This window comes from Lolium perenne, chromosome 6 (assembly GCF_019359855.2).
Source record: "Lolium perenne isolate Kyuss_39 chromosome 6, Kyuss_2.0, whole genome shotgun sequence".
NCBI lineage: Eukaryota > Viridiplantae > Streptophyta > Magnoliopsida > Poales > Poaceae > Lolium > Lolium perenne.
The window spans coordinates 233694785-233716607 of record NC_067249.2 but is presented as its reverse complement, the minus strand read 5'-3'; the positions used below and the strand labels follow the sequence as shown (position 1 = coordinate 233716607).

Genomic DNA, 21823 nt, shown 5'->3' with positions numbered 1-21823 from the left:
AGTGCATGGCCAGTCCTGGTGGCCGACGAGGCGGTCGAGGCCGCGGCCCTGGGCGCCCCCGGGGCCGGGGCAGGGGCCGCCGTGGTGGAGCACTACGGCCCCACGCTCGCCGTCGCCTGCGCCCTCCTCGTCTTCGCAGGAGGACCGCTGCTTCGAGTTCCTCCTCCGCATCGATGACGACCCACTCGGCATCAAAGCCCCCGGACAATTTCGCCGAGTTCGTCGATGGTGTCGAGCCGGCACATTTGCGGCTACGGGAGACCACCTGCAACTTCTGCCACTGGACCGTGGAGGTATTGTTCGACGGGCAGGGCAAGATGTACTTGCACACGGGGTGGGAAAAGTTCGCCCGTGACCTCGCGCTCGAGCCCGGCTGCCAGCTCACCTTCCTCTACGAGGGGGACGGCGAGATGATCGTCAAGGTGTTCGACGACACAGCCTGCCGCAGGCACTACCACACCGGCGAATCCGGCTCGGACACCGATAGTTAGAACTTAGAGTGTTCTTTCTTTGCAGCGAATCTGGCTACGGGCCAGACGAAGCCAGTAATGGAGGTTTCTGTCTGTTCTTCCTCGGTAGAACCAACAAGGGCACCGTCTCCGGCTAGATTTTCCAGTTTGGGTGACTGAGTGTGCCCTCTAATGTTCTTTCTTGGCAGCGAACATACGGAAATCAACACAACTGGTTTCCTCATTTTGCAACGTTTTATTTGTGTCCACCATGGTTCAAATTTAGTTCGTGTAAACCATGTTCCAAACTATGTATTAGTTTGTGTAAAATAATCTTCCAATATGTAATATTTGGAACTATGTTCGAAAAAGAGAAAAAAAAAGAAAAACAAAAAAAATACGTCGGGCCGCTGGAGCCACCCCCAGACGCAAACGGATGCACGGACGAAAACGGTCATTTCAGCGTCCGCCGCGCGACGCAAACGGACGCGCGCGAATAATAAAATACATCGTGCCGCTGGAGATGCCCTAAGAAGGAGGCCGGTGCTCTGGATTGCCATCCTAGGGGGATACTATCATTTTCCCTAACCAAAGATGCATGCGACACTTAATTCGAAACAGAGTGGGTATCTACTATCACAACCGTACACATCGCAGGGGAAGGAAGTAAGCAGATCACATAATAACTACATAAGCAATGATGAGAGAGATCAATTCCACAGGCCAAACAAGCGCAATAGCTTTAAGTACACAGAAACTTTCTTGGATTCTTGGGGTGAAGGAAATTGAATGTTTCATTAACAAAGTGAAGGCTATTACATTGATGGACAGAAGTCAATACCCGAACCATTCATCCTCTGCTGCAACTAGTACAAGAAGCTAGTGGAGTACTGCCATGGTTGATGGAGGAGGAACAAAAGCAGGAGAAGAAAATGAAGAAAGTGGCAGCAGCGAGAGGAAACGGGACAAGCATGGTGCGTTCTTGACTCCTTCGGGTTCATGCAAAGCCTCCACTTCGAGACACGTGCATATTGCATGCAAAGAAAACTCGATCCGAACGTGACGACCCTGCAAATGAAGTGATCATCATAGACGTAGTATACGTACACCTAAACGAGGAGGAAGAAGACGGTGGATCTGGCAGGTATGGTAGGCTGCCTGCATGCGTGGGCGCCGGCCGATGGATCCGTCGACCGGACGGCGCGGTGACAGCGGCGGCGGCAGCAGATGAACCCCAACCCAGCGACACTCCTCCATGAATGCATGCACCAGCATTCAAGGTTCCAACCAACCAAAAATACTCGGGCCGGTCGCCATGAATGGACGAGTGAATGAATGTGGAGGAGGGGAATCGAATTGATCGCTCCCCGCTGACGGAGGGCGGGCCGGGCGCCATCAATGGCCGCTGCCGCAATTCAAGGCCGCCTTGATCTGCTCCACGGTGGTGCTGATCAGGCTGTTCACAGTCGCCACCGACTCCGCGTTCAGCCGCGACGACGGCAGGCTGCTCACAAGGATCTGGAACGCCACCGTCACCACCGACCCCGCCGACCCGCGCCCGTCGGGCACGATGGTGAACCCCGAAGGCAGCAGCGGGATCGCCGACGGGTCCTCGCCGCTCATCACCACGTTCGCCGCCGGCAGGTCGATCGGCGCGTACACCACCAGCGAACCCGTCGCGTCCGCGCAGCTCTCCTGCAGGATCAGCATGCTGTTCTGGCTCGCGTTCAGGCCCTGCACATTACGCACGCATTCCATCAAACATGTTCTAACACAACGTACATGCTAGTACGGAACTACGGATGCCATTGACAAAGCTTACTCTGAGCAAGGAGATGGAGTTGCCGGGGTGGGAGCCGTTGGAGATGCGCGACACCTCCTGCACAGGGTTGCCGTGCGACAGCACGTCCCACTGGGAGCGCGTGTTCTCGTCGCGCACGAATGCGAACACACGCTCGCAGGAGACGGGGAGCCAGATGGAGGTGGCGGCGCTGAGCACCACGCCGCTGGGCTGCCCGGGGTCCGTGCTGCGGTGCACCATGACGCGCACGCCCGCCGCGTCGTCCGACCCGGCGCCCGGGCCCGACAGCGTCGTCCACCGGTGCAGCTGCGACGCGCTCAGGCTCGCGCAGAAGCTGACCACCATCCGCTGCGACAGCCTCATCATGCTCCTCCTGCCCTCAGCCGTCACCCCTGCCACGGCCATATCCCGGCCGAGCGGCGGCGCCACGAGGCACGCGTGCCGCTCGCAGGCGCGCTGCAGTGCGGCCAGCCACCGGTGCGCCCCGAATGCCGCCCCGCTAGCCACAAGGTCACGGTAGAGCATGTTGATGGGCACCTTGTCCTCCGTCTCCACGTGTTCGACCCAGGTCACCTTGGAGTATCCGTTCGACATGTCTGCGATGAGGCAGCCGGAAGGGAGACGGCGGGAGCGGGGCGGGGGCGCTCCGTAGCGTGTGTCACGTTGCAGGTCCACGGACACGTCGGCGATCGCCCACAGGCCCTGCTCGATCTGCCGGCAGTAGCGGAGGAAGCAGAGCTCGCGCGTCGGCACCACCGGCGTCATCACGTGCAGCTCCTCGTACATCTGCGCGCGGTACACAAATGTAAGTAAGTAATGCTGCATTGATCAATCGACTGCGCGCCAAAAAGTGATGCGCACGGTGGTTTGGTCTTACCAGCACCAGCGACTCGCTCCGGCCAGCCATGCCGTTCACGAGGACGTCCACCGTGCGCGCCGTGGACACGATGGTAGGGAAGAACTCCGTCCACTTGCTCTGCATTATAACAACAATGTCCATCGTACGTCACGCAATGATAGCCTCGGCCAATCGATGCATAACGAAAATGCAAGGAGACATGACTCACCGAGTCCATGAAGACGTCGACGAGGCCGACGGCGCTGGAGAGGACGAGGCAGGAGTCGCGGGAGCCCTCGACGTGCACGTCGGGCCCGCGGAACGCGCTGCTCCCGGGCTTGGCGAAGACGCTGTCGTAGGTGTCGACGTTGAGCACCTCCCGTCCGCCGGCCGCCTTGGCCCAGAGGTGCTCGCCGGCCTGCGCGAGCCTGATGAGCTCGTCCATGGCCCGCGTGGCCATCTCGGCCATCATCGGCCGCTCCATCTCGGACACGGGCGCCGGGAGCTGAAACGACGACGAGCCGCCGCCGCCGCTGAACGGGTCCAGGTCTAGCGACGGGCCGAGCGCCGACACCGGGCTGCCGAGCCCGCCGACAGAGAGCTCGAGCGAGGACATGGACAGCGGCTGGTGCATGGACGGCATCTGCGTGATGGGCCGCCCCAGGTACTTGGACGTCAGGCTGGACACCCGGTCAAGCTGCAACATCACCATGGATCGACCGTGTCAGTCTCAGTGGCTCAGTGCCCATTGCCATCGCGGTACATGCAAGGAATGCGAAATGTGGAAGAGGAATGAAACTCGCCTCTTCCTTGAGGTGCGCGTTCTCCATGCGCAGCTTGTGCTCGTCGAAGTAGTCGTCGGCGCCGGAGTGCGGTCCGCCGCATGTGGGGCAGATGACGTTCTTGAGTGCCTCGCGCATGGCGATGTTCTCGCAGCGGATCTTGTCGTTCTCGGCGCGGAGGAAGCAGTTGTCGGCGCGCTCGTGCTGCGCCTGCAATCACCCAACCAGTCAAATCAGAAGAGCCGTCGTCGGGCTCGCTCACTCGGGAACTAACACGAGGAACCACAGACAAGAAAACGTGAAATAAAAGGGATGCATGACGACAGCCATGGATGGTACCTTCATCTGCGTCCTGCGGTTCTGGAACCAGAACTTGATCTGCCTGGGCTCCAGGGACAGCTCCCGGCTGAGGTGCATCCTCTGGTTCTCGTCCGGGTGGGGGCACTCCTTGAACATCCTGCGGCACATCGACAGGAAATTACATCAGATCAAACACGTAGCGCATTATTCAGATTTCAGAGAGAGAAAACAAGAACATGAACTGAAATCGTGGCGTGCGCTTACGCCTCGAGCTGCTGAATCTGGCGCGGTGTGTGGCGGTGGTAGCGCTTCTTCCGGCGGTGGGCGTCGGAGCCCGGCATGAGGTCGTCGCCGAATTCCATGGCCCCGATCGGCGCCGGCCTCGACCTCGGCTGTCGTTTGGTTCGAGCGCGTGCAATCCGGCGAAGGAATAGAAGGCTGGTTGCTCCAGTAAGTAAGCGGTGCTACGACCGAGGTCTACCGCTAGGCGGTTCTATATAGGTAGCCTCGCGCGTAGGCTAAGGAAGGAAGAAGAGAGAAGAGAGAAGAGAGGGCAGGGCAGGGCGTGGTAGGAGCAGTAATCTCTCTGGAGTCTGGTCCTGGCGAAGCAGAAGCAGTAAACGTAGATACAGCTCAGGAGCCAGGAGGAACTGAGCGGAGCTACAGGGAAGTTCTGGGATTCAGCAATCAGGCCTCCACCATTGCTGCGCCTGCCTGCCTTCCTTAACTGCCGCTACCTCCCTTCTCTCTCCTCGGAGCTAGCTAGGCTAACGTACGCAAGCATGGCATGGGCTGAAACAGGGAGAAATCTATGGCCTCCTCCCTCTTGGATTGCCAAAGTTTTCTCCTCCTCTCTGATCTCTATGGAGATGGAGATGGAGATGGAGGGGGGAGGAGTATGGTACACTGGAGCACTGTTGGAAGGAGGAGCAATAACCGATGCGAATTAAGAGGCGGAGTATTTAAAAGGGCCCCTCCCGCACCCTACTCTCTCCCTCGGGTTTGGGTGGGAACAGCTGGAGCCATTTATGGCCCAAAACGGGTCGGGTCGCACATGTTGACTTTTCCGTCAGCCCGCGAAACACTCCGGCCTTGCCCACTGTTGCTACACTATGCTTCACAGTACTGTTAGCCTGTAGTAGTCCCAATTTTTCAAAAAAAAAAAAAAAACGCTAGCATCCCGGTACTAGTACAAATTATTAAACACATTTTTCTAAGTCTATTTAGACCATTTTCGGTCATCTTTTCTCACAGCATACTAGTTTTTGGCTATGAAAACACAGACTCTCAAATCTCAATTCCGCTTTGTCTTCTCCCTCCTCGTTGCTTCTCTGAGAGCCTCGTGCCGCCCCCGCTCCCGGCTGATCTCCTCCTCTCATCGACGACGCGGAAGAGGAGGTTGGCCTCCTGTGAACAATATTAGTAGTAGGGTCAAGGTTTATCTCGGTATAGGTGTTGCCCATGTGGCGTATGGCGTCATGCCGTCTGGGAGTTCATCGTCGGAGCCTACAAGCGTCCTCCTGTGGTGGTGGTGATGTTGCTGGTACTTGTAGTGCTCATGAGGTTGGAATCGACATGCGATGGTGAAGCTCCAGTCTCCTCTTAGAATCACCTTCCTTTTGGTGTTGGAGCTGGCGCTCTGCGTGATGGGGATGTGCATGTCGTGTGTGCCCCGGAAGCTGCGACGTCGACTTACGGAGCTCCTCTACAACAACAACCTTGTGAAGTCATTATCCTTGGCTATTGGAGCATTCCAAACTCAGTTGGACGCATAGCCAGAGCTATTTCTTCCTCCTGGCCTCGATGCCGTTTCGGAGGATCTTGTGAAAGAATTTAGGGAAGATTGGTTTTGGGTGAGTTGCACGGCACAAACCGGCCGGCCTCCATATGATGTATATATATATAGGAGATTACAAGAGTTACATGATTACACGTTACAACACCTAATACGTAACAAACACGTATTCTATCACCCTCCCTCAATCTCAACCGGTTGAGACAAGTTGAGATTGCGCCTACAATGTACATACAACGGCAAGGGAAGAGGCTTGGTGAAGATATCTGCAACTTGATCCTTGGAGGAAATAAATCGAATCTGGAGCTGTTTCCGAGCCACACGTTCACGAACAAAATGGAAGTCCACCTCAATGTGCTTCGTTCGCGCGTGGAAAACTGGGTTCAATGACAAATATGTAGCACCAATGTTATCACACCACAACACTGGCGGTTGAGCTTGAGGACGACCAAGCTCTCGTAGCAACGACTGAACCCAGACAAGCTCTGCTGTAGCATCCGCAAGAGCTTTATACTCAGACTCCGTACTCGACCTGGAGACCGTAGACTGCTTGCGAGCACTCCAAGCAATAAGATTTCCCCCATAGAAGATAGCATATCCCCCCGTGGAGCGACGATCATCCATATTGCCAGCTCAGTCAGCATCAGAAAAGGCAGATAGCAATGTGGAAGGAGAAGCCCAAAACTGTAGACCACAGTCAATGGTGTAACGCACATAGCGAAGTATCCGCTTAACAGCAGACCAATGAGGAGTACGAGGCTCATGAAGGTACTGGCACACCTTGTTGACAACAAAGGACAGATCTGGACGTGTCACAGTGAGGTACTGAAGGCCACCAACAATACTGCGATAGCGAGTAGCCTCCTCAGACGAAAGAGCATCACCATCAACACTGCACAAGCGCTCAGAGGATGACATGGGAGTAGTAGCAGGACTGCATTTAAGCATGCCGGCCCACGCCAAGAGCTCAAGAGCATACTTGCGTTGGCGAAGAAGGAGACATCCAGGTGACGGTGACTGTACCTCAATGCCCAGAAAATAATGTAACACACCAAGATCCTTGACAGAGAATTCAGACCTCAACTGAGCAATCAACCTAGGAATAGCACCAGGAGACGAGCTGAGAACAATGATATCATCCACATAGACCAGCAGATACATGGTAAGATCATGGCGCTGAAGTATAAAGAGTGAAGTATCAGCGACCGATGGCAAGAAGCCCAATGAGCCAAGAACAGAACTGAGACGAGCATGCCAAGCACGAGGCGCTTGCTTCAGACCATAGAGGGACTTGACAAGGTGACAGTAATGATCAGGTTTGTCAGGATCAACAAAACCTGGTGGCTGCCGCATATAGACCTGCTCATCAAGAAAGCCATTAAGAAAAGCATTCTGAATGTCCAGCTGACGAATGTGCCATCTGTGAGAGAGAGCCAAAGACAACAACAAGCGAACTGTCGCAGGCTAAACCACAGGACTGAATGTCTCATCATAATCCAGACCATAGCGCTGCTTGAACCCTTTGGCCACTAAGCGAGCTTTATACCGCTCAATGGAACCATCTGCATGGAGCTTCACCTTGAACACCCACCGAGAGTCAATCAAATTAACACCAGAGACAGGGGGAACAAGGTTCCATGTGCCATTGCGCTGCAAGGCTGAGAATTCTGTCTCCATAGCAGCACGCCAGTGCGGTAGACGAAGCGCTGCACGATAATCCGAGGGTTCAACAGTGTCCTTAGAAGCATCACGTGCGGACAAAATAGCACTCCAAGTGACAGTCCCATCCGTGCGAATCTTGGGCTGATGAATACCACGCCGGGCGCGCGTCGTAGGTCCGGTGGCGGCAACAGCAGACGGGTCCGCCACTGTCGGGTTGACGGGAGCAGCAGGCGCTGCAGCGACAGGCGAACCAGGTGGTGCACCAGGCGAACCAGCAGGAGCAGTAGCCGACAGAGGAGACGGCGCTCCAGGCGAGGAATCCAGCGGGTCAGAGGACGGGTCCGCGTGACCACGTGCAGATACTGGAGTGGAGGGAGCCGAGTCAGGTGAGCAGCTCGAGTCAGCGACGGGCGGGCGCATCGCTGCGGAGGATTCCACGCCATGCACAGGCGCAGATCCCGAGGCAGCAGCAGGAACACCATGCAAGCCATGCATAGGCTGAGGATTGATACGTCCAAAACGTATCTACTTTCCCGAACACTTTTGCTATTGTTTTGCCTCTAATTTGTGTATTTTGGATGCAACTAACACGGACTAACGCTGTTTTCAGCAGAATTGCTCTGGTGTCTCGTTTTTGTGCAGAAATCCAACTTTCGGGAAAATCCTCGGAATTTATGCAGAAGGCCCTATTTTCCCAGAGAACTGATGGAGCCAGAAGGACGAACCAGGTGGAGGCCCGAGGGCCCCACACCATAGGGCGGCGCGGCCCAGGGGGGGCCCGCGCGGCCCTGTGGTGTGGCCCCCTCGGCCGGCCTCCGACGCCCTCCTTCGGACTATTTATCGGCCTCGACCTAAAAACGCACGGGGAGAAGTCGAAGTCGCCAGAAACCCTCCAGAACACCGCCACATCGCGAAACTCCGTCGCGGGAGCCAGAAGTCTCCGTTCTGGCACTCCGCCGGGACGGGGAATTGGAGGAGATCATCGCCGCCATCACCGCCAACGCCTCTACATCAACCAGCCATGTTTCCCCCATCCATGTGTGAGTAATTCCCCCGCTGTAGGCCGAAGGGGATGGTAGGGATTGGATGAGATTGGTCATGTAATAGCATAAGATTGTTAGGGCATAGTGCCTAGTGTCCGTAATTGGTACTTTGATGATATTGTTGCAACTTGTTATGCTTAATGCTTGTCACTAGGGCCCGAGTGCCATGATCTCAGATCTGAACATGTTATTGTTTCATCATGATATTCATTGTTTATGGTCTTACCTATAAGTTGTATACACATGTCGCTGTCCGGAACCGATGGCCCCGAAGTGACAGAAATCGGGACAACCGGAGGGAATGGTAGCGATGTGAGGATCACATGTGTTCACGGAGTGTTAATGCTTTGCTCCGGTACTCTATTAAAAGGAGTACCTTAATATCCAGTAGTTTCCCTTGAGGCCCGGCTGCCACCGGCTGGTAGGACAAAAGATGTTGTGCAAGTTTCTCATTGCGAGCACGCACGACTATATATGGAACACATGCCTATTGATTGCTTTGTACTTGGATACCGTTTTATCATTATCTGCAAATGCCCTGCTATGATTGTTACATGAGTTTCTCTCATCCATGCAACGCCCGTTCATCCGTCCCCGTGCCTACAGTATTTTAATCCTGCTGTTTACTAAAATCACTACTGCTGTCTTTGTTACTCTGCTGCTGTTATTTCACTACTGCTACTGCTATAAAACTGTTACTACCGATAAACTCTTGCGAGCAAGTCTGTTTCCAGGTGCAGCTGAATTGACAACTCCGCTGTTAAGGCTTCCAAGTGTTCTTTGTCTCCCCTTGTGTCGAATCAATAAATTGGGTTTTACTTCCCTCGAAGACTGTTGCGATCCCCTATACTTGTGGGTCATCAAGACTATTTTCTGGCGCCGTTGCCGGGGAGCATAGCTTTATTTGGAAGTTCACTTGGATTAATATTGTTCGCTGCAAATTCTCCATCATGGGTAAACCTCGTGATACTAAGATCGCCATATTACCATCCACTACAAGAAAAGGTACAATTCTGAATACCTCCGCTACACTTGATTCACCATCTGTGATTGATAAACTTGTTTCACCGCCGCATGCTTCACATGCGGGTACTTCTGCTGAATCTGAAAACTCTCATAATATTGATAATATTTCTGCTGTGCTTGATGATAGTGGTTCATTGGGATCTTTTCTAGACGCTACGATTACTAGGTCTAGACAAATTGAAAATACTAAAACTCCTAATGCTACTACACCTGTTAATTCACCTGAACTTGATTATTTTAGTGATGATCCTGATGAAGATTATGTGGAGCTTAATGATGATTTTATTGAAAAATGCAATGCTACTACTGATGCAAGAAAAATTAAAAAGTTGCTTGCAGAACATGCTTTATTAGATATAAAGCTGTCTCCTGATCCTAAATTTGCCACATCTCCCAGAAACAATAAGGATAAAGATTATGATTTTTCTCTTGATCTATCTCATATAGCTATTGTTGAGAAAACACCCTTTTGTGGTACTGAAAAAGAAAGTGCTGTTGAACACATGACTGAGTTATCTACTCTAAGTAGCTTGTTTTCTGATGATGTCAAGATGCGTACTTACTTTGTTGCTAAAATCTTTCCATTCTCATTAAAGGATGACGCTAAAACTTGGTATAATAATTTGCCACCTAATTCTATTAAAAGTCCGAAAGAATTGCTTGATGTTTTCTTCCGCAAATACTTTCCTGCTAGTGCTCAACATATTGCTTTGCAGAGAATTTATAATTTTGACCAGGGAGATGAAGAGAAATTGCCTGAGGCTTGGGCGAGATTTTGCTCTCTTATTAGAGCTCGGCCTGATCATGATTTGGAAAAGCATGATTTACTTGATATATTTTATAGCGGACTAACCATTGAGTCTAGGGCATACCTGGATAGTTGTGCTGGTTGTGTTTTCAGGAAAAGAACTCCAGGGCAATATTTGAAGAATTATTGGCTAAAATAAGCTGGAATCATGATGATTGGACTACGCTTTGAACCAACTCCAACGCCAATATTGAAGAAGAGGGGTTTAATTAAATTGAATGATGAAGATATGAGGGAAGCCAAGAAGTCTCTCAAGGAGAAAGGTATTAAATCTGAAGATGTGAAGAATCTACCTCCTATAGAAGATGTATGTGAGATAATTCCCCCTTCATCCATGATTGAGGTAAACTCCCTTCAACGATTTACTAGGGAAGATATTCCGTATTCTAAACCTCCTGCACAATGCTTAGATGAGTTTGATAATTATATTGTTAAGCAAGAAAATTTTAATATGAGAGTAGAGAATCATTTAATGGAAAATTCTCGAGCTATTAGTGAATTGCATGATATTGTGGAGAGAACCTCCAATGATGTTAAGATGCTTGTTAAACATTTTCATATGATTCAAACTCAAATTGATCAACTCACTAAAGTGCAAAGTGACTTGTTAGGGAATAATTCTAAAGAGAAACATGCTTATGAAGTAACAACTAGAGGTGGTGTCTCTACCCAGGATCCTCTATATCCTGAAGGGCATCCCAAAAGAATTGAACAAGATTCTCAACACATTGAACCTAGTGCTCATTCTAAGAAGAAAAAGAAGAAGAAGCATAAAAATGTTGTAGAATCCTCTAAACCTGCTAATGATCCTAATAGTATTTCTATTTCTGATGCTGAAACTGAAAGTGGTAATGAACATGATAAAGATAATGATAAGAATGATACTCCTGATAAAGAAGAGGTTGAAGAAGAACCTGAAAAGCATGCTAAAAATAAAAAGTATACTAAAGAAGATTTTATTGCTGAGAAACATGGTAATGAAAGAGAACCTTGGGTGCAAAAGCAAATGCCTTTTCCTGCTAAGAAACTAAAATCAAAGGAAGAGGAACACTATAATAAATTTTGTGATTGGATGAAACCTTTATTCTTGCAAATCCCTTTGACTGATGCTATTAAATTGCCTTCTTATTCAAAGTATATGAAAGATATTGTTACTAACAAAAGGAAAATCCCCAATGAGGAAATTTCCACTATGCTTGCTAATTACTCTTTCAATGGAAAAATTCCAAAGAAGTTGGGCGACCCAGGTATACCTACTATTCCTTGTTCTATTAAGAATAATTATGTTAAAACTGCTCTATGTGACTTGGGAGCCGGTGTTAGTGTTATGCATTTTTCTCTTTATAAGAGACTTTACTTAGATAAGTTGATACCTACTGATATATCTTTGCAAATGGCTGATAAATCTACTGCTATTTCTGTTGGTATATGTGAGAATGTTCCTGTTCAAGTTACTACTAATTGCTTGATATTAACTGATTTTGTTGTGTTGGAAATGCCTGAAGATGATAATATGTCTATTATTCTTGGGAGACCTTTTCTTAACACCGCAGGGGCTGTTATTGATTGCAATAAAGGAAAGGTTACTTTCAATGTTGATGATAGGGAGCATACCATTTATTTTCCCAAGAGGATTGAGAAAGCGTGTGGAGTTAATACTATTTCTAATGTGAGAACTATCAAAGTGGGAACTATTGATTGTCCTATATATGAGCCTAAAGAAGAATATCAAACTCTCGTGATTGGATCCATATCAATACAATTCAAGGTAACATGATTGATTTGAGGTTTATTTCTTCTTATGCTATGTAAAATTTATTTGGTGGCAAGACCTGATCAACCTTGTTAACGAATACTTTTTATATGCATAGAGGAGGTAAACAACATCTCTTTCTTCCTCCACTTGCTCTAGTTGCTGTAGCATTTTTAATTTGCAAAGTCCCTTAGTTATTTGGAGATTTCAAAAATTTTCCTGGCCAGTAATAATAAACTAAATACCCAGAAATGTGCATTTTTCAAAGTTTTCAAAAATTCACAAAAATTATACCGTTGGTCCTATTTTTCGACGAGGCACACAGGAGCACCGAGAGGATGACCTGTGGGGCACCGAGAGGCGCCAAACCACAGGCCGGCGCGGCCAAGGAGGTGGCCGCGCCACCATGTGGTGTGGGCCCCTCCTTGCCCCACTTTGTCATCTCTTTCTCCCAGCACTTTCTCTCTCCCGAAAAAACTCGTACCAAGTTCCTCTCTCTCGCGTTTTTGCTCCAGAGCTCCAGATTTTTCGATCTCTTTGCTCAGCCCAGATTTCTTGCTGAAATTTGGCACATTTGCTCCTTGGTATGTGACTCTTCCACCCATCCAAGCAGAATTTTGTTTGGTTGAGTATATCTTGAATATTTTGCTGCTGTAGGTAACATGTTTAGTGAGCTTGCATGCTTGTTCTAAGTGGTAGAAACTAGTTTTGATGCATGATTAGTACTCTAGTAAGTTCCTATGGTAGTTTCCCTTGATTATATGTCACCAAATCAAATTTTTATATTGTTTGTTGAAATTTCAGAAAATGGAGTGGAATAGATATCACTTGAACCAGCAAGAATTGGAAGTCCAACAAGTTATGAGAGTCAATCGTGAAGAGGGAGTATACCCCTCTTATTACCCGTCTTGCGGATTTCATGAGAAGCGCGGGAATACTTGAAGATGTTCAAAGTCTAATTTCTCGTGCAGGGCTGAGTGACTTTGTTGAAGGAGAGCCAAGACAATATGTAAAATTAACTATGTCTTTTGTGCAGGACTTCAAGTTCAATTGGTCGCGATCTAACCCCACGGTCCAGTATAAAATTTACAATAAAGCTGTCAACTTGCCATTCAGTGATTTTTGTGCAGCAATTAGAGTACCGCAATGGGGGTCATGCGAGAAGATAAGGGGATCGCCGCAAGAACTCTTGGACCTCTTCAAGATGATTTGCGATGGAAGGAGTTTCTCAGGGGATAATGGTAAAATCACTAGTATTCAGCTCCCGGCTATCCGCTACTTTGCTTATTTTATTACCAAATGCGTTCTTGCTAAAAAGATTGGTGGTAAACTTTCTATCCCGGATTTGGCTTTTCTAGCTGCGGCACTGCAAAGTAGTAGGACCTATAATTTGGGGGCATTGATAGCTTATAGACTTGCTACTAACCGTGAGAAAGGTGGAATTTGTGGAGGTCTCATCGCCTCTCGTTTACTAGCTTTTCATAATGTAGAACCTCATCATTTTGATATTCCATTCCCCATAGAAAAACTTGACATAGCCTCTATGATTAAACATGAATTTGTTTCAGATTCCTCCAACTTGGGTAACCTGTTTTACAAGATGACATTTTATAAGAAAGTCTGGAGAATAACTAAAAAAACTGAGAAACTAGTAAGATTGCCTGCGCTTGTTTTGTCTAACCTTGATTCCAGGGGAGATTGGTCGGTCACAGAAGGTGCACCGGATGCACACATAGAGAGAGGAGGTCAACATGCAAGAGACGACACGGAGGTCGAGGAGCACCTCGACTCATCATCTGATGCAGCAAGTTCCTCGCATCAACATGTTGGATATGTGGAGCCTCCACGCTTTTCTTCTGCACAGGAACTTTACTATGATTACTCCATGAATTACCCACCGGCGAGGAACAACGATCCTCGTTGGGGTTGAATTCCACTTAGGCCAACAGCCTAACCTTGGGGGGAGGTATACCGGCATCACTCATTCTTTGCATATTATGATTGCTGGATACTTGCACATACTTGTTTTGTTCGTTTGAGTGGTTTTCTAATGAGAGGAGGATAATATTTGGGGAAGTGCTGCCTGAAAACAGATTCTGGACTGTTACTAGAAAAATTCGTACGCACAGCCAGAGCGTTATTTTGAGCTGCCAATTTTTGTGCAGGTTCCCCAGGTTGTTATCTAACTTTCATTAGTTGAACACTTTTCGAGCTGAGCAACGTAAGATTTTTGTAAAAATCGATTTCTGTACTGCTGTCAGGTTTTGGCAGATTTCTGTCATCCTGTTGTTATGTGTTTCTTTTAGTTTGCTATTTCTTGTTTTTGTTTTGTTTCCTTCCCAAAACACAAAAAGACCAAAAATATTTCTGTTGTTTCTCTTCACCATTTGTTTGCTTTGGTTTCTTGCATTTGTTTCGCTTTATTTGCTGTTGCTAGTTTGTTATAAGAAAACCCAAAAAGATTTTGCTTTGTTTGTTTGTTTCCTTTTGTTCTTGTTTCTAATTCGAAAACACCAAAAATATTTGCTGTTCTTCTTTGGTTTGTAAAGTTCTTTATGAGTTCAATGGTCTTCGGTGGCTGGAGCGTGGTTTTCATTTCATATTATCCAAGCTGCACAAGTGAAAAGGCAATAATGACGATCTACGACAATTGGATTGTGGTGAGAGGCTGGTATGAACTCTATTTGTTTTCATTTTTGTACATATACTCATCCATGTGAGCATGCTTAGTTGGTTCATGTGAGGTATATGTTATTTGAGAAAGTCTAGTAGTTTATGATCTCTCATGATTAGCTCCAATCTATTAATATGAGTAGCATGTCATGGATGTTTGCTTGCATTGTTTTATTCATAAGTAAGTATGGCATTGTGGTATCCTCCTCTGCATATTTCATTTATATCGACTTGGCACATGCTCACGCATGCATATGACTGAACAAAAAGTCAATTAAGCCTCGATGATTTATATTGCTTCAGAGTTCTTGTATCACTTTTATGCCACCGTTAATTTATTTTGCCGCAAGCATGATTATGACAGTTACTGCTCTCTTGATTTGTCGCTCCCTAGTCTATTGCTAGCCTTCACTTGTACTGAGCGGGAACGCTGCTCGTGCTTCCAAACACCTGAAAACCAAGTTGTTCCAAAAGTGTCCACCATAAATACCTATGCATGGCATTTCAAACCATTCCAAGTAAATTCTCATGCGCTACCTTTAAAACCTTCAAAATGCTTCTCAATTTGTGTTTATGTTTCATAGCTCATGAGGAAGTATGTGGTGTTTAGCTTTCAACCTTGTCATTTACTTTTGACGGACTCTCATATGGACTAGTGGCACATCCGCTTATCCAATAACTTTGCAAAAAGAGCTGGCAATGGGATTCCCAGTCCCAAATTAATTAACTTAAATAGACACTCCTCCATGGTTTGTGATTGTTGGACGGCACCCGAAGGATTCGGTTAGCCATGGCTTGTGTAAGCAAAGGTTGGGGGGAGTGTCATCATCATAATAAAAATAAAATAAAAAGGCACTCCTTCATGGTATGAGATTGTTGGCAGGCACCCGAGGATTCGGTTAGCCATGGTTTGTGTAAGAAAGGTTGGAAGGAGTGCCACATAAATATGCAAATAATTCATGGGAGCCGCTCTTGAAAGTCCGGTTGGCGAGGTAGTTAGTGTACCCATTTGACATAGGCATCCCAAATGGGCCTGCCGAAGATGGTACCCGGGGTTTACTGGAAGCCCAATACCCGAAGAATAAGAAGATTCGGGAGCCCAAGATTTACTAAGGAAAGATAGAGTTGTAATAGGAAGTGTTGTTTGTAATCTGGCGGGATGAGTTAGAAACCGTCCCGGACTCTGTAAACTTGTATAGCACGAATCCCTCGGCTTCACCTCATATATAAGGGGGAGTCGAGGGACAAAGGATCAATCGAATCATTGTCTGCAAACCCTAGTTTTCACAATCGTCGAGTACTTTTCGGCTGAAACCTTCGAGATCTACTTGCCCTCTACTTCTAACTAAACCCTAGCCTACAATCCATAGGCATTGACAAGTTAATCCCTTGTCAATTGGCGCCGTCTGTGGGAATTAGAGGCGTAAGGAGCTGATCTCGATGGCACGCTCAAGATCTTCGACATCGTCAACCGCAAGCAACACAATGGATCGAGGTAAACAGATCGCTACTGGTCTTGTCGATTTTGTTCCTCACCCACCCTCCCGTTTGGATGCATATGCATATCTGGCGGAGCCCATGGAGATGACGTTCGGAAGGTTCCACTTTCGCGTCGAGAAGGAAGGATCGTATCGTGTCGAGATTCCGATTTCGTCGGGATCATCAGTGGCCGATTCCGATTTTTCAAGCTATGCATCGTCAAACGAGTCAGGAGAAGAAGAAACCTCGGCGACACGCTACGTCAGCATCAGAGCAAGAGAGAAACTCGCCAAGATCTTCAACGACATATCGTTTGAGTCATCTGCGGACTCGTATATAAGCGATGGCTCAAGCGATGTCGACAGTCATGACTTCATCGACAAATCTCTCACAGTGGGCAAGGTCTTCATCAATCTTAACGATGATGTCACCAAACCCAACGTAGATCTGAGTACAAAGTATCATCAGATTTACGCCATTGAAGATCAAGAAGAGACATCTGAGGCTTTCGACAGTTTGGGAAATCCATACGTCGATCCCTCCAATCTGCGACAAGGCTTGGGCAACAAATACGTCGGGCCAGAGCCGCGAGATAGAGTTCAACTTTCACAAGCAGCGTGGGACAGAGCTGCGAGAGCTATGAACGGCACAGAACCAATGGCTACCACAGCCACACCAGAAGAATTGCAAGCATATCAATATAGGCTCGCACGAGCTGCCAGGGAATTGGAAAAACAGACAGCTGAGTTGAACAGGAGAAAGGAGGCAGCTTCTGCATCCAGCAGGAGAAGGGCAGATCTAAGTCGACAATCTAGAACTACGGGTGATAGCCATCGGGAGGCGCGGAACGAGCAAGGTCAAGCGCAACACATACCCGAAGCGGAAAGAGAACACTTGGTTCAAAACCTCGACATGTCCTTTATGTCGATAGATACAAGAGGAAACATCATCCCTAAGACACCAGAGGCTGGGTATATGGCGACACATGCTTTTATCCTTGCATCTAAACCACCTCCGGGTGACCCAAGGGAAACACTGTACAATATGGCGGTAGCAGGAGTTGGAGCTATGGGGACAGCGTTTATATCAACGCCTCCCGAAGGAGTGGCAAGGCAAAATAGTCCGCGACCCGCAGCAGCAACAGCGGCAGCACCTGAAGGGCCAAGTGGAGCAAGAGACACAGCAGCACAAGCAAGAGTCGACAGAGCGCGGCAAAGCAGAAGGGATCATCGGCAATCCCCAGAACTTAACGACGAAGAGCTGTGCGGCTTACCATGCTTGACTAGGAGAGTACGAAAAACGCGAGTCCCCTCGGGATTCAAATTACCCGATAATTTCAAGAAATTCGACGGCCTTCAAGATCCAGAGGATTGGATAGTCGACTATGTGGAGACGGTGAAGCCGACGGGAGGAACTAGGGCAACAGCCATGCAAAGCATCCAGGTGCACCTGAGTGGTGCCGCACGATCATGGATAAAGAAACTCGCTCCAGGATCCATCGACAGCTGGGAAAGTTTCGAGGACGTGTTCGTCAAGAACTTCAGATCCACGTGCAAAAAACCCGCATCATTAGAGGAGTTGAGAGCGTGTCGACAAAAGCCAGATGAGCCAATGAGAAAGTACATCCAGAGGTGGAATATCATCAAAAACTCGGCAGAAAACATATCTGACGAGAGAGCAATAGATGCGTTTGTCGCAGGAGTCAGGCGTGGAGACTTTGTCGAGGATTTGGGAAGGACCAATCCAAGGACTGTATCCGCGTTAATGGAGATAGCAAATAAATGGGCAGATGGAGAAGACGCTGTCCACAACAAACGACACAGGTCGCCAGAGGAGGACCGTGGTCGAAACTATCAACCGAGGCGAAGATTTCCTCGGACGTACCAGAACTACGACGCCCCAGGACAAATTTCGGCAGGTTTTCGGACAAATACAGGAGGCAACAGAGATGATTACCAGAGAAGCAGTGAACAGCGAGGTGATAATAGGGATGATTCACGCAACAGGCAAAATAGTGGGCCGAGGTTTCCAAGACCTTTCGTGTCCCCCGAGGAAATGCTGAACGGACCGTGCCAGATGCACTTCTTCCTCGACAGCAACGGGAAAAGACAGTCAGGGCACCTGCAGAAAGACTGTCGAAATTTTCAGGCAATGTTCAGATACGCAGAAAATGCTCACGCTCGAGCAGCACAGAGAAACCCTCGGGAGCCTAGGAGCGAGGTTCATCTACCGCCACCTCCCGCGATTACAGAGGATAATCGACACCAGCTAAGAATAGCGGCAGCACCTGCACCACCACCCTATGTTGATCCTAACTCCAACGGAGCAGTGTTGATGATTCAGAAGGGAAGGCCGTCCAATAGAGCTCAAAAAGTAATCTCACGACAGGTGTTTATGGCAGAGAAAATGCCTCCACCAACAGTTGAGTACCTTAATTGGTCAGGACAAGATATCGGCTTCACAATAGCAGATCATCCGCAGCAAGTTCCTCGACCAGGGCAGCCAGCACTTATTCTGCCAGGCGATTATCGCAGGATTTGATGTCTCTCGAGTGTTCATAGACGGCGGCAGCAGCTTGAACCTCATGTATGCAGATACATTGAGGAAGATGAACATATCCTTAGCAAACTTGAAACCAACAGACACAAGGTTCCACGGCATCACACCAGAGAAACCAAGTTATCCATTGGGAAAAATCAATCTCGATGTTCAATTTGGGACCCGAGAAAATTATAGAATCGAGAAGCTCGAATTTGAAGTCGTGGATTTTCCATCACAATACCACGCTCTGTTGGGACGACCAGCATATGCTAGATTTATGGCAGTACCACACTATACATACCTGTTGTGGAGGTTGCCCGGACCAAGAGGACCAATCACGATCAAGGGAAGCTTTGCCTTAGCCGATAAGTGCGACAAGGATTTTCACGAGGTTGGCGAAACTTTCGGGATGCAAGCCGAGTACTTGACGTCAAAAAGCATGACTGATTACGACGTCTTGCGCGTACGCTGGAAGGCCAAATAAAGAATCAACTTTCAACACAGAGAAAAATTCTAAGGAGGTGCAGATTCACCCGACAGATCCCAAAAAGACGACATCTATCGCAAACGATATGGATATCGCATAGGAAAGCGCGCTCGTCAAGTTCCTCCGTGAGAACTGGAAAATCTTTGCATGGTGTCCAGCTGACATGCCAGGGAGTACCCAGGGAACTTGCCGAGCACCACCTAAATTTGGATCCAACAGCGAAACCAATCGAGACAACCTTTGCGGCGTTTTCGGAACCAAACCGCAAAGCCATGCTTTCAGAAATAAATCGACTCGAAGAAGCTGGTTTTATCAGAGAAATATCTACGAAGCCACATGGGTAGCTAACCCGATGATGGTGCCGAAGAAAAACACGACAGTCCTTCGCATGTGCGTCGACTTTACGTGTCTCAATAAACATTGTCCTAAGGATCACTTTCCCCTCCCAAGGATCGATCAAATTATCGACTCCACGGCAGGTTGCGAACGTCTTTCCTTCTTGGATGCATACTCTGGTTATAACCAGATCAGATTAAAAGAAGATGATGAAGCCAAGACAGCGTTTATTACACCTTACGGCGTGTTTTGCTACAAGACAATGCCCTTTGGTTTAAAAAATGCGGGAGCAACATATCAGAGGATGATGCAGAAGTGTTTAGCAACACAGATCGGGAAAAACGTGCAAGTATACATCGATGATGTCGTCATAACATCAAAAACGGGGACAACATTGATCGAGGATCTCAAAGAAACTTTTGACAACCTCGACAAATTCTGCCTCAAACTGAACCCGACGAAGTGTTCTTTTGGCGTCCCAGCAGGAGAACTTCTGGGGTTTCTAGTTTCAGCAAGAGGGATTGAAGCAAATCCCGACAAAATACAAGCCATAGTAACAATGAGAAAGCCAACAAAGTTGAAAGAAATACAGCAGCTAATCAAGTAGTCGCAGCTTTGAGCAGGTTCGTCGCCAGGTTAGGAGAAAAAGCGTTACCATTTTATGCGCTGATAAAACAAGGAGATAAATTCCAGTGGAACGAAGAAGCCGACAGAGCTTTCGAGGATCTGAAGCGAAAAATCTCGACACCACCAATCCTGGTGGCTCCAAAGGAAAAGGAACCTCTCCTGCTGTATATTGCAGCCACGCCCCAAGTGGTTAGCACAGTATTAGTTGTCGAAAGAGAAGAAGAAGGGAAAATCTATGGAGTGCAGCGGCCAGTATACTTCGTGAGCGAAGTCTTGTCACCTTCAAAACAAAGGTACCCTCAGTACCAAAAGCTAGCATATGGAGTGTTCACGACAGCACGAAAATTGCGCCACTATTTTTCGGCACACCCGATCATAGTGGTCAACGAAGCTCCCTTGTCAAATATACTGAATAACCCAGAAGCTACGGGTCGTGTCTCCCTTTGGGGAATAGAACTTTCCCCTCGGGACATCACGTATGAAAAAAGAAAAGCAATAAAGTCGCAAATACTGCCAGACTTCATCGCAGAATGGATGGAGTTGCAAAATACAGGACCTCCAGATTTATCGAGAACTTGGACCATGAACTTTGATGGGTCCAAGAGACTAGAAGGAGCTGGCGCAGGAGTAGTACTCATATCACCTGAAGGCGACAAATTGAAGTACATCCTCCGGATGACGTTCCTTAACGCATCTAACAATGAAGCAGAATATGAGGCTCTCATACACGGGATGAAGATGGCAAAAGCCTGCGGAGCAACTCGATTAAAAATCTTTGGCGACTCACAGTTGGTGGCTCAGCAAGTTATGAACCAATGTGATGCAATCAATGATAGCATGATGGCATACAAGGAGGTGTACAACGAGCTTGAGAAGTTATTCGATGGATGCGAAGTAAATCATATTAGCAGGTTGAGCAATGACGAAGCCGACGTTCTTGCAAACATCGGGTCACAGTGCCTTCCAGTCCCGCCAGGTGTATTCTGGGAAGAGATAACAGAGAGATCCACTAAGCCAACAAAGTCAAAAAAGAAGGAGAAGAAACCCTCGGGGGCTGCCAAGGAAAAGCAAGAGGACGAAGAAGAGGATCAGGACTTGGTCATGGTGATACAGATACCGTGGATGCAGCCGTACATATCATACATCATGAGGAAAGAAATACCCGATGATCCAGTTGAAGCAAGGCGAGTAATTCGACGCTCCAAAGCTTTTACGGTGGTCAAGGGAGAATTGTATAAGCGAAGTATTTCAGGCGTCTTGCAAAGGTGCGTTACACCCGAAGAAGGAAGAATAATCCTGAAGGATGTACACGAAGGAATATGTGGCCACCACGCAAGTAGTCGAGCTATCGCAGCCAAGGTTTTTCGGGCAGGATTCTACTGGTTGACAGCAATCGAGGACGCCAAGGACATAGTAAGAACTT

At 48.2% G+C, this 21823-nt stretch overlaps 1 protein-coding gene across 1 annotated transcript; it reads right to left on the bottom strand.

Annotated features, from left to right (window-relative positions):
* Positions 1-1225: 1225 nt before the first annotated feature.
* LOC127306010 (homeobox-leucine zipper protein ROC8) lies at positions 1226-5086 on the bottom strand. Its single transcript, XM_051336614.2, has 7 exons — positions 4435-5086; positions 4210-4327; positions 3892-4080; positions 3318-3785; positions 3128-3226; positions 2272-3036; positions 1226-2183 (listed from the first exon to the last, which is right to left on the bottom strand). The coding sequence occupies exons 1-7, from the start codon at positions 4530-4532 to the stop codon at positions 1845-1847; spliced, it is 2076 nt and encodes a 691-aa protein (XP_051192574.1). The 5' UTR covers positions 4533-5086; the 3' UTR covers positions 1226-1844.
* Positions 5087-21823: the final 16737 nt, after the last annotated feature.

Coding starts and splice junctions, on each gene's coding strand:
- LOC127306010 (XM_051336614.2), bottom strand. CDS start 4,532: ATGGAATTCGGCGACGACCTCATGCCGGGCTCCGACGCCCACCGCCGG. Junction 4,328..4,434: donor CAGATTCAGCAGCTCGAGGC/GTAAGCGCACGC, acceptor GATGTGCCGCAG/GATGTTCAAGGAGTGCCCCC. Junction 3,037..3,127: donor GGAGCGAGTCGCTGGTGCTG/GTAAGACCAAAC, acceptor TACCGCGCGCAG/ATGTACGAGGAGCTGCACGT.